The following is a 13,088-nucleotide window of genomic DNA, read 5'->3' as shown; positions in this document are numbered from 1 at the left end:
CGTCAATAGGTTTTTGGTTGAATTTAACTGTTTATTTTTTTATTTTTTTTTCTACGTAGTGATTAGTTAAAAGGCCTATTCAAATCAAAGTCACCCTTTTTTCTTAATCTTCATTTTTCATGTTTAAAATAAAACATTTCAAGTCCATATCATATTTATAAAATTTTTTCAGAATGGCTGTATGGTGAAAGTGTTATCTCTCCTAGCTAGAACATAGTCACGCTTTTTTAATTTGGCACAATGTTACATAATTGTTTCATGACGTTTGAACATAAAGAGTGCTTGACATTTGCAAAAAACCAAACAATAAAGATTGATATTTTGAACTACATTGTTGGCTCTTGTTGGTTTGTTTAATTCTCATTCATGATTTTCTTGTTGTTTTATGTTTGACATTTGCAAAAACCAAACAATACAAATTGATATTTTGAACTACATTGTTGGCTCTTGTTGGTTTGTTTAATTCTCATTCATGATTTTCTTGTTGTTTTATGTTTGACATTTGCAAAAACCAAACAATAAAGATTGATATTTTGAACTACATTGTTGGCTCTTGTTTGTTTGTTTAATTCTCATTCATGATTTTCTTGTTGTTTTATGTTTGACATTTGCAAAAACCAAACCACACAAATTGATATTTCGAACTACATTGATTCTTTCTTACTAGTGGCTCTTGTTTGTTTGGTTTTTTTTCAGCAAATATTTCTTTAAAAATACAGCACGAAGAGTCGTTTTTCGCCTTTTTTTTTTCTACGTTTGACATTTGCAAATCCTAAATAATTTAATAGACCTTGTTATTATTGTATTGGATGTTTATTAATATGAAAATGACTAAATTAGGAAAACAAAATACTGTACAAATAAAAATATGATAATGCTCAAACAAGTAAGCTTACTGTATTATACATTCCCAACAATACTATACTTTTAATAACCTAATATTTTCTGTTTGCTAAAATATGACACAGTGAATTTTAAAACCATGAAGATAACTAGAGAACTCCAATCTGTGCTGGGAAATTGGAGTAGGTTGTGAAAATTAAAAATTTCAGATGGGGCGAGCGCCTTGTCTGATTTATGCTGGCTACGGCACTGATAATAGTTGGTGGAATTGCTGTAAATAATTTGACTTGAATGACAAGACACTGTCACCACTTAATGTTCTTTAAACCATGGAATTGTCTTTTTAGTGAATTTGAATCCGCCCAATCAGAATTCATAAAAGAGTCTTCGGAATCTTGTTCAAGTTTCTACAAAAAAAGGAAAATATTACTAATATAAATTTCATATCATTTCTTTTTTTCATCCTTTTATAATAGTAATAGTACAATTTTCTTAATAAATCATCAAATATTTATAAATGTATCTCGTCTAATCTAGAAGTAGACTTTAAGCATTATATATATACCATCCGTGGCTGCACATGCCATAATTCAGCTAAGAACATGCTCATTTATACCACATATAGAACTTAGACATCTAAACTTCTTACCTTAAATTCTTCTTGTTTTTGGTAGGCATGGGCCATCATGGCTTTTTGCTCTGCTTCTGAAAACACACGTTCCCTTCCTGGTGGTCCCTGACCCTTCTGTAAAACAAAAAAAACAAACTCACTCAAGTTTTTACAATAGACCGGGTGAATATTGGCAGCCAAACATTTACAAATAAATTTATTTTATATGTTTTTTACCTTTTGTAACTTTGCGATTATTTTTGTTTTCTCATTCTTTCCTACAAAATCTTGTAATTTTTTATCAGGTTTCATTTCTTTGGCAGAAAACCAGAGAGATGTGTTTGTCGTGTCAAGAACTTGCAAGGACGCCTGAAAGAAATTCAACAAACAAATCAAGTTCTGACCAATCAAGTTCTGACCGATCAAGTTCTGACCGATCAAGTTCTGACCGATCAAGTTCTGGCCGATCAAGTTCTGGCCGATCAAGTTCTGGCTGATCAAGTTCTGACCGAGCAAGTTCTGACCACTCAAGTTCTGACCGATCAAGTTCTGACCGATCAAGTTCTGACCGATCAATAATAGATATTTATGGACAAGATGATAATATAATATTTATAATTATAACTACCATATTTGGGCATATCACACTAGTTAGAGATGTGATGTGCCCATATATAGACAAGATGATGTCATATAACTACCATATTTGGGCATATCATACTAGTTTGAGATGTGATGTGCCCATATATGGACAAGATGATGTCATATAACTACCATATTTGGGCACATCACACTAGTTTGAGATGTGATGTGCCCATATATGGACAAGATGATGTCATATAACTACCATATTTGGGCACATCACACTAGTTTGAGATGTGATGTGCCCATATATGGACAAGATGATGTCATATAATTACCATATTTGGGCACATCACACAATGTAGACAATCATAATATTTACCTGTTGTCCTTCAAGATCTTCGTTGTTTTCAAACTCCATCTGTATCGGATCATGAGGAGGTAGGCCCATTGGGTAGACAATCATAATATTTACCTGTTGTCCTTCAAGATCTTCGTTGTTTTCAAACTCCATCTGTATCGGATCATGAAGAGGTAGGCCCATTGGGTAGACAATCATACTATTTACCTGTTGTCCTTCAAGATCTTCGTTGTTTTCTAACTCCATCTGTATCGGATCATGAGGAGGTAGGCCCATTGGATAGACAATCATAATATTTACCTGTTGTCCTTCAAGATCTTCGTTGTTTTCAAACTCAATCTGTATCGGATCATGAGGAGGTAGGCCCATTGGGTAGACAATATTTACCTGTTGTCCTTCAAGATCTTCATTGTTTTCAAGTTCCATCTGTATCGGATCATGAGGAGGTAGGCCCATTGGGTAAACAATCATCACAGCACCTCTCAGCTGATCTAATGCTTCTTGTACCATCTGCTTTGTCATGCAAACATTCGCAGCAGCTTGCTTCTATACAATCAAACAAAACAATGGGAATATATATGGATGCAGTAGAGCTTTGTCTACACTATCAAACTAGTGTGATGTACCCAAATATGGTAGTGATATGACATCATCATGTCCATATATGGGCACATCACATTCTTTTGTCACATAAACTTTGATAGTGTGGACACTGCTTAAGAGTTTTGAAAATAAATAAGATGGTATATTAAGGATCTGTCTACACTTTCAAAAAAAGTTTGACAAAAAAGTGTGATGTGCCCAAATATGTTAGTGATTTAATGTCATTTTTTCCATATATGGGCACATCACATTTTGTTGTCACATAAAGTGTGATAGTGTAGACCGGGCTTTGAATTTTGAAAAAAAGACGGTACTTTATGAGAGATGTTGGTTTTAAATTTTTAAATATTAGATTCCAATTTGACACTTACATTTGAGATTATTTTCTTGGCCTCACTTACAGTTCTGTTGATAACATCGGCCATTTTTTCAGTCGGTGCTAAGAAATGAAAAACATTTGTAGATAGTGGTTTAAACACAACCTTGTGTTTGTATACTGTAGTTATCCATTAGTGTTAAATTGTTACCCTATGCCCCTGTAATTTCTAGTCTTCTACAGTAGTTAACCTGCTTCAGACAGTATATACTATTTACTATTGTATACTTTTATTGCCTTTTTTACTTTTTATTCTTGTATTTCAAATTTTTGTATGTTATGGGTCTCCTTCTGGATGTTTTTTAAATAAATAAAAATACAATAAATAAATAATAAAGACAATTTATAGTTTAATTACTTGGTTAACAAATTCTCGATTCTCATAAAGAAATTAAGGCAGTACGCACAAATAGTACAGTTAAAGTAAAGTACTTCTACAAAATAATGGTAGAATTTTACCTTGACCATTTCGTCTTCCAATTGGATCTTGATTTACCACAGCGCCCCCACTTGGCATACATTTATCAGCCCATTCATCTTTCAGTTTCAGGTCAGCAATCTGTTCATCAGCCAATCCTTGCATGTTTGGTGGCAACGATATGCCATGTTTTGATAGTTCTCCAAGTTCTTGGGGAAAAAAAATATATATAATTTAGGAATGCAACAAATAAAACTATGATAAATTATGAATAAATAGATAGAGCCTTAACAAAGACGACGGGAAAGCATATTTAACAAAAGTAATTACAAAAAACATACTAATAATAAAGTAATAGATTTAAATTTCATTTCATTTCATTTCAAAAGACATTTATTTTCCTCCATAGCAATACAATACAAAATAATAAACAGAAATGGTAAGGTATATTAAAAATGAAAAAGATGATTGTTGGATATACAAAAGAAAAGTGAATTAAAGAAAATTGGCTATGGAGGAAGGCATAATCCCGAATGGAATATTTATTTGTCGTATCTTTTGGTTTACCTGTGCAAATTCGGTCAACTTTAAGTCTAGCATTATGAATTGCTATCAATTCGTTAAGAAGGTCTTGTACAAGTATCATTACAGTCGTATCAAACAGGAACTGCGTTTCATCTGCCCTCTTAATCAACAAGCGTACCATGGTGTCTGAATGAAATAATAACTAGGCCTTCCTAATCAATTTAATAATTATGCCTACTTATAGGTATCCTAATTCACAATTATGTTCAGTAAATTTAGAAAACATAGGCCTAAACAAAATCGAAATTAATTCACTAGCCCATTAATCATTCAAACATTTAACTAGGCCAAGTCCCACCACCTATAAAAGCCTAGGCCTAGAAAGCGTAGGTCTACGCCACCGTCCAAATCAATTGTCGACGCACGATTTTTTATTCCATACCTAGGCCTAGCTAGTCTAGCCCTAGATACAGTAGACACCCAAGTATAAACACAATAAGATGAATATTTATTGTATATACATTAACGGTTATTAATTTATGCCTATATACATACACAAAATGTAATTATTACTAACAAAGTACGAACACTAAAAATATTGTGTTTGTTTTCGATTCGACAAAAAAAAATTTGCAGACCACAGAAGTGATAAACATACATACTAGGTCTAAGATTTAAAATAAATATTTGCATTAATTCTTACTAATTTTGGTTATTAATAAATACAATTAATTAAAAATAATATATTATCAATATCTTTATATTTATTGAACATAATGATAATATTTAAAAGTATCATAATAGTAAATATTTATGAACGAGCCAGACGTTGTTGCCTAGCAATGTAACGCGCACAAGAGGGAAATAATAAGTACACAGTGATTGTTTCTGGAACTTAAACTAACTTTAAGTAAACAAACTAGGCTAGGCTTAATAACAATTAACACTGTATGATTATGAATCGTACAGAAGGGACATGGCTCAACATATCGTAACAGAAATTGGGGTACCAGGAAGGAAAGGTATATATATTCATGATATTAGCATGAGTTTGTTAAAATAATCTACTACAATAAAGTTACCTGTTTACTTAACTGATTATTTCTTTAATTAGTTGTTTGTACTGCGCCTTAGTGTATTACATATTGGTAGATCCAGTAGTGTCAGATTAAGTATGATATAATTATGGATACATGGGCTAATTGTAAAAATATTTTTTGAACAAAATAATCCTTACCTTGTTTTAATTTTCAGAACGAGAAAGACGGCATTTTCAATTAGAAAAATGCAAGACAGAACTTGGTAGCAAACCGAGTGGACGAGTTTACATTCATCCCGGTCATGGAAGCCAACCAGAGTGGAAGCCGCATGTAAAAGCTATAGATGTTAAATACACCAGGTATAATATTATAAATACCACGCCACATATTTTATATTAACTTTCTCTTTGTTATATTTTACCTTACTTATATTGTTTTTACTTTGTACATTTTATTTTGTTTATGTGATCCACCAGTGATATCAGTATTAGGCCTACGATAATGAAGGTGTTTGTGATCCACCAGTGATATCAGTATTAGGCCTACGATAATGAAGGTGTCTGTGATCCACCAGTGATATCAGTATTAGGCCTACGATAATGAAGGTGTTTGTGATCCACCAGTGATATCAGTATTAGGCCTACGATAATGAAGGTGTCTGTGATCCACCAGTGATATCAGTATTAGGCCTACGATAATGAAGGTGTTTGTGATCCACCAGTGATATCAGTATTAGGCCTACGATAATGAAGGTGTTTGTGATCCACCAGTGATATCAGTATTAGGCCTACGATAATGAAGGTGTTTGTGATCCACCAGTGATATCAGTATTAGGCCTACAATAATGAAGGTGTCTGTGATCCACCAGTGATATCAGTATTAGGCCTACGATAATGAAGGTGTCTGTGATCCACCAGTGATATCAGTATTAGGCCTACGATAATGAAGGTGTCTTCACAATAAAAACAGAAATAAATCAATATACCACGCCACGGCCAAGATAAGATAATCGCTATCCAACTGATTGGATTTTAAATAACCAACCACACAGTGGTCTAATGACAATGTCACTTTCATATTTTAAGCAGAAGATTCCAGGTTTCGAATTTCCGTTGGAGCAGCTTTTTCTTATTCTCACCAGCAATTTATAAACTAATTTCACTGTGCAGATTATTAAAATACTTTTTTTGTTTCTTTTAGTAATGGTCCTGACTGGGAGTCAATGGTGAGGTATATACCATCACCAGCTGACAGAGATGCTAAACATCCAGAGGGCCTTCCAGCAGGTCAAAGGTCATTCCCTGGTAAGCTAAATGCATCTTGTCTTGTCTTAAAATTGGATATATGTCCAGTAATAATGTACTCCAATGATGATTTTTTATAAAAAAAAAAAAAAAAGAAAGCTATAATTAGTTGATGTGTGAAATTTTGCAGGTCAAACAAGGCGGACATACAATGAATGGCAATTCTACCAAAACTTTACAACTGGAAAAAAATGCTTCTTTGGTAACGAAAATGGAGAATTACAGCATACAAGTAACTTAGCATCAACTCAAGAAATAAAGCATTCAACTTTGTATGGTAGACGACGCAAATGTAAGTATTTGATTGAGTTGCCGGGGGACAGTTTGAATGACTTGTACAAATAGCTTTCAACAATTCACCTGCAATTAAATTGCCTAATAAATGTACAGTATATATTTTTTTATTTAGACAATTCAATATGGGAGAAAAGAGAATTTCCATACGCTTCACCGGGAGATAAAACCTATCAGGTGGTGGAATACTCCCCTAACTTTCACAACGGGGGCTCTTCCAGACCTGTTGTCAATTTTGGGTAATGTTTTCGATTTTACTTTTTTACACAAAACTACACAGCCCTATACTGTAAACTTCTTCTTTGTGAATATCATTTTCAAAACTCGTATTAGAAATTGACACTAATATTGATTAAATTCTCTTACAGTGGCCCTCCTTTGAAAAAGCCAGACACCTTTGTACCACTACAGAAGCTTCCAGATATTTCAAGGTACCACTTATTTTTCATTCACATTCATAAATGCCCATATATGGATATGATGTCATATCACTACCATATTTAAGCATATCACCACCATATTTGGGCACATCACCCTTTTTTGTCATACTAGTTTGATAGTGTAGACAGAGCTTTAGTAATACGCATTCTTGTACTGACTTTCTTCACAGTGAACCATATACAGTTAAGGAAAGACGACGAAGGTTTCAAGACGATGTTAGTGTGGTAGCAGACTTAAGTTCATGGAAGCCTGCTCCGCCATTGGTAGCGCCGGATGATATCCGCCATCTTGCTTCCTTATAACATCAATGAATTTTAAAATTATATTTTTTTTTAATTAAATGTAAATAATGTGTTTTTGTCTTGGTAGTTTATTTAAATCTATCAATATAAAACTATCCAGTTATTATAAGTGCTAAAATACAATACATGATCTTTTTTAACCCAAACCTACAAAAGCATGTCTTCCAATAGCTTATTAAAAATGAGATATTTAAGTACCATACTTAATTCTGACATGGCAATAAATCAAGGCTATTTACAATATGTGGCTTGTCTATGTTCAATTTATTGTTAATATCAAAGATACTACTGTACTGGTATGGTATGCCTAGGCCACAAATTTTACTCTGCCATAGAGTCAGCAATTTCTGTTTTGTCCTTGGAAACACTTGGTTGAGTGTTAGCTTGAGCTGGCACGTTGCTGATACCACTATTGCCTGTTGCTAAGGAAGATGGTAATGTTGTTAGCTGGATCCTTCTTGGTTGTGGATTTCCGGCGGCGTTACTTAAAGCTAAAAAAGAAATGTATACTTTCACAATTTATTTATTTATTTAAAAGCATATCAGGTATAGATATTGCACCTGTTTTACATATGGTCATGTTGTTTAGAGCAATAGATTAAAAAGACATAAAATCACAATTCAATAGTGTATTTTCATAGTAATGTGGGATTGCAATATAGTGTGTGATTTGTAACTTACCTTTAAAAGAGTTGTCATTGCTTTTACTGTTCGTCTCTAAAGAAGATGAATTTGGAACAGACGTTAACTGGATTCTTCGTGGTTGAGTAATTTCAACTAAAAAACAAGAATCATGAAAAAACTACAAAACTAAAGTTGAACATCATTAATTTGTTTTCACACAAAGATAAATTGTTTATACTTTACCTTGAGTTGAAACACTTCCATTGATATTAGGTTCACTGGTCCTGGTTTCCAGGGTTGATGATGACGATGAACTTGGAACTGATGTTAACTGGATCCTCCTTGGCTGTGGCTTTTCACACTTACTTGAAGCTTTAAAATAATACACATTTAAAGCTCTATCTACACCATCAAACTTTATGTGAATATGTGCCCATAAATGGACATGATGATGTCATATCACTACTATATTCAAATTGACTATAGCAAGAACTATGCATCTATTGGGTGTGTGTACACAACACATCATTGTTAACTTACCCCTATGCATCTATTGGGTGTGTATACACATGTAAACACATCATTGTTAACTTACCCCTATCTAAGTCTGTTGTTGTTGTTGGAGGCGATGAAATACTTGTGAGTGGAATTCTCCTTTTCTCTGCATGCTGATTTTGACTAAAAAAGAAAATAATATAATAATATTTTTATTTAGAAAAGGATGATGATTATTAACTCTGATTTGCTTTAACTTTTGATTTTATTAGCATTATATTATTGTTATGTTATTGACATAGGTTCAAATTTCAAAGATAGATTGGGATTGTTTCCAGAGAGCTACATTGATTATGTCTCGTTTGTTTGAATTGACATTTTGCTCATTTGTGATATCATCATTTCACATAGAATTACCATTTAGAGTCATTAGAAGCAGTTGTCACAGTCGTCAAGGCAACTCGTCTAGGCTCACAAGTTGAGGTTTTTTGATTGGTTGATTCTTGTTTCTTTACATCTACAGACTTTGGTACATCCACAGGTGAAGGATTCTTATTGGATATTGCTGCACTGAGATCATTACAATTAATATTTTTATCCAATGATGTTGTGGCTTCTATCTTTTTGTATGGAACTCCAAGTTCTTCATTTTCAAACAGAATAATAGTACAGTAACCATCAGTTGAACACACCACTAAGAACTTTCCATCTGCAGACCTACATTTTAAATAACAAAATTGTTATTGTACTTATAAATCATAATGTCCTTGGAAAATATTATATACAATAGTTAAAAGCAAAATATCCTCTTGTATAATCCCATCCCCTTAGAACACTAAATTGGGCCAACTTTGGGGGTGGGACTATACCCGAGAAAACCCTGGCTCAGAAAAAAAAAATATTTTGGTAAGCATTTCTTGTAAAAACTCATCTGAACTGGCTAGAGGCCTACATCCAGACCAAAAGTAAATACTGGGACTATGAACAGGGATATGCCTGTTTGTGAAATCAGAGATAAAGTAGGGAGTGGGATTAGACCCGAAGTGGGATTAGACCCGAAGTGGGATTATACCGGAGGATATACCGAGGGCAATAAAATTAAATTATGCATTACATACCATGATATATCATTAATCTGTTGATAGTGTATCTTGGATATGAGTCCAAATGGTGTTGTTTGCTCAGTGTCATACAAAATAATGGAATCCTCTGATGCAACTGCAAAAATCATCCGATATGGAAGACTATACAAAAGTGACAGTATTAGTATGGGAGGCTACACAAAACAAAATTACTGCCTAAGTATGGAAGGCTACACAAACAAAATTACTGCATATAGGAGGCTCTGCAATACAGAATTACTGCCTAAGTATGAAAGGCTACACAAAATAATTACTACATATAGGAGGTTACACAAAACAAATGATTGTATAAGTATGGAAGGCTACACAAACAAAAGGACTATGTATAGGATATAATTATAAGGCTACACAAATAGTGACTTACTTAAATAATGATTTTGGTTTATTTTTAGTATTGTTAACATCTGAATCATCTTTCTTTCCATTCATTTCTTCTTCAGTTCCTTCAACCCTCTCTCTATTTTTCAATATCTGCTCTCCATTTGTTTGTTTGTTTGTTTGTCCAGCTTCTTCCTCTGTTTGTTTGTTTTTCAACTCAAAGAGCACAGGGCAACAGCGCACAGCAACAGTGGGTTTGGTGGGTCCAGGATAGTGAAGCACAGGCCTAGAAGAATCCATCATAATTTTAGTACAAAAAAAAGCGTTTAAAGAGATGTTAGTATGCTTCTTTGTAAAACCTAATAAATTTACAAAACACTTTGATTGAACATACTTGCTTAACGATGTTCTTGAGAAAACAAATGTAGTATTTAATGTACTACTTTCCCCAGCATCATACACACCACATGGTACAATCAACAACTCCCCATCAGGGCTGAAGGACAGTCGACGGAAGAACGATTTTAAGCTGTCATCATCGTGAAACATGCGAACCTGTTTTTGCTGTGGCTATAAAATAAAATGAATGGGAGAGTTGACATTATACCATTGTAATATATGCTTTCAAATTCAACTGGTATGTTTTGAGGAGATCTAGTTTTTTAAATCCTTGCTGTTTCTATCCAAACACTGAGAGCAGCTCATGAGCTACCAGTTGAATAGGCTTTTTAATAAAGCATGTTCAATAAATGTTTAAAATACGGAAACATTTACCTCTCCAACACTGTTTGTTGAGGTGACTGACATCCTTGTCAGGTGATTAACACATCGTTTAGATTGAAGACTGTATACCCTACAAGATCTGTAATACAATAAATACATGAAATAGTGGAGCTGTAGCTTAGTGTTAACGTACTTGCTTTCCAATGCCAAGGTCCGGGATATCTCATTATAATATCTTTAATGGGCAGTTGTCTTTTGATTCCAACATTAATGTATAACATACCTGTCACAGCTGAATGTTGCAACATACTGACTTAGAGGGTCAAAGGCCACTCCTTGAACATAATTCTTGTGGTCTTTCAATAAAAATAATTTTTCACCTGCAAAAGAGAATTATCAGTAGAAGTGCAATAATATCTAATTACAAATTATCCAAATACATATTAAGTTATATAATTGATATAAATGCATATACATGGAAGGTTATTTTGTAAAATATAAGATGTTGAACATGATGTTAATACCTTTGTTTATATCCCAGACAATTGCACTGTTATCTACAGACCCAGATACAAGCTGGTTGCAGTCTTTAGACCAACAGAGGTCATATACATCTTCTAAGTGACCTCTAAAAAGAAAATTAATTAAGTAATTTAAGATACAGTTTATAAATAATAATAGGAAATATAAATACAACTTGAAGAACTAGTTTATATTTATTTATTTACCGTAACATCTTGTGAACAGTCCAACTTTCTTTGTTTTCTATTTCTTCCTCTTTGTCCATAAATGATGACCCGACCTGACCTTCTTGAAGTTTCCATAAATAGATTACACTCTCTAAATATAACAAATATAAAGATAGAATAAATCATTATGTAAGTCTTTTCCAACTTCCGTAGTAATTTTACAGTTGAAACACTGAATATATAACATATTTACAGTACAATTAGTACCAATTGTATGTATAAACATGCTTACAGAAGTGGAATTATTGGTTGAATACATTCCTGTCATTTGATTGGACGATTGTGGGTCACATGGCATGCAATCGTACGCACTATTGAATGGTCATTCAATAGTACTTTTTTAGGGTACAGAAAAAATGTCCTAATGCCATTATTTGTACTATTACACTCATAAACATTCATTATTTGAATACTAACCATCACCAGCAGATGCTAGTAGATTTTGAGTTGTTGAGAACCTTACAACGTTCACTGCTTTAGTGTGTCTTGATAAGTTAGAAGCAAACTCAACCCAAGGCTTACCATCATTATCAACTGTCAAATACCATATCTATATTCAAGACAACAATTATAAATACAGAAGTATAAAGATTTTAAGTTAAAGGACTAAATAAATAAATGATAAAAGCACAAATTGAAAAAAAATGCTACTAAATTTACAGAAACGTACAGATAAATAAGTATTGAATTGCTTACACGTATTTTGTTGTCTGCACCCCCTGTTGCTAGGCGTGTGCGCTTTTTGGTTTTCTGCACATCAATGCTGTAAACGGGGTCACGTCCATGCCATGATATCTCTGGTGTATCCAACTTCATTTTTTCTAATGAAAAAATAAAAAAATCCAAAATTTAAAATAAAGTGACAATCATATAATATTAATTATTATTATTAATAATATTTTATTTAATAGACTTTCTATTCTTTTTAACATATCATCTAGTCTAGTCGGAAGTTAAGGTAATAATAATATATGAACTGTAGTGGTTTCTCTCTAGGCTGGTTTCTCGAATACCATCTCATTCACACCAACCAAGCACGAGCACATCCAGCAGGCAGGCATGATTCTGGATTGTCATTTATTGATCACCATCATGCAGGCCTAACGGAACATGTTGTTAAAATGTTACCATTTTTATGATGCACACTAGGATTACATAAACTACAGATATATATTTGTATTGAAGAAATCGGTATAAATATCATATAAAGAGTTATATATTAATTAGGTGTCAATAAAGTAGCATATTTACTATTAATATGTAGTCGTTCCTGGCAAGTAAAGTCAGATGTGATGGTGTTGTAAAAATTATTTCGCGGGGTTTTTCAGATATTTACAA

General features: G+C 33.1%; 3 protein-coding genes across 4 annotated transcripts; 1 reads left to right on the top strand and 2 right to left on the bottom strand.

The window, feature by feature from the left end:
* Positions 1-279: 279 nt before the first annotated feature.
* LOC140055232 (cilia- and flagella-associated protein 298-A-like) lies at positions 280-4,951 on the bottom strand. Of its 2 annotated transcripts, none has more exons than XM_072100512.1 (8): positions 4,896-4,951; positions 4,361-4,504; positions 3,835-4,002; positions 3,371-3,438; positions 2,784-2,942; positions 1,691-1,822; positions 1,493-1,588; positions 280-1,250 (listed from the first exon to the last, which is right to left on the bottom strand). In XM_072100512.1, exons 2-8 carry the CDS (start codon positions 4,497-4,499, stop codon positions 1,149-1,151), a joined length of 864 nt encoding a protein of 287 aa, XP_071956613.1. In that variant the 5' UTR covers positions 4,500-4,504; positions 4,896-4,951; the 3' UTR covers positions 280-1,148. The 2 variants fall into 2 exon arrangements, with proteins under 2 accessions (XP_071956613.1, XP_071956614.1); XM_072100513.1 differs by having other exon boundaries at positions 4,874-4,931.
* A 216-nt stretch (positions 4,952-5,167) lies between these two features.
* Positions 5,168-7,820, top strand: LOC140055234 (spermatogenesis-associated serine-rich protein 1-like). The gene is made up of 7 exons (XM_072100515.1): positions 5,168-5,340; positions 5,573-5,717; positions 6,559-6,662; positions 6,793-6,954; positions 7,072-7,195; positions 7,325-7,387; positions 7,567-7,820. Exons 1-7 carry the CDS (start codon positions 5,295-5,297, stop codon positions 7,697-7,699), a joined length of 777 nt encoding a protein of 258 aa, XP_071956616.1. The 5' UTR covers positions 5,168-5,294; the 3' UTR covers positions 7,700-7,820.
* A 200-nt stretch (positions 7,821-8,020) lies between these two features.
* LOC140055219 (chromatin assembly factor 1 subunit B-like) lies at positions 8,021-13,050 on the bottom strand. Its single transcript, XM_072100492.1, has 15 exons — positions 13,002-13,050; positions 12,447-12,571; positions 12,168-12,300; positions 11,730-11,841; positions 11,526-11,629; positions 11,285-11,381; positions 11,053-11,140; positions 10,673-10,848; positions 10,325-10,564; positions 9,937-10,062; positions 9,236-9,535; positions 8,919-9,001; positions 8,567-8,695; positions 8,381-8,476; positions 8,021-8,190 (listed from the first exon to the last, which is right to left on the bottom strand). Exons 2-15 carry the CDS (start codon positions 12,564-12,566, stop codon positions 8,021-8,023), a joined length of 1,974 nt encoding a protein of 657 aa, XP_071956593.1. The 5' UTR covers positions 12,567-12,571; positions 13,002-13,050.
* Between the last annotated feature and the right edge of the window lie 38 nt (positions 13,051-13,088).

Source organism: Antedon mediterranea, chromosome 7 (assembly GCF_964355755.1).
Source record: "Antedon mediterranea chromosome 7, ecAntMedi1.1, whole genome shotgun sequence".
NCBI lineage: Eukaryota > Metazoa > Echinodermata > Crinoidea > Comatulida > Antedonidae > Antedon > Antedon mediterranea.
The sequence above is the reverse complement of the archived record's forward strand: the minus strand, read 5'-3'. Positions and strand labels throughout refer to the sequence as shown.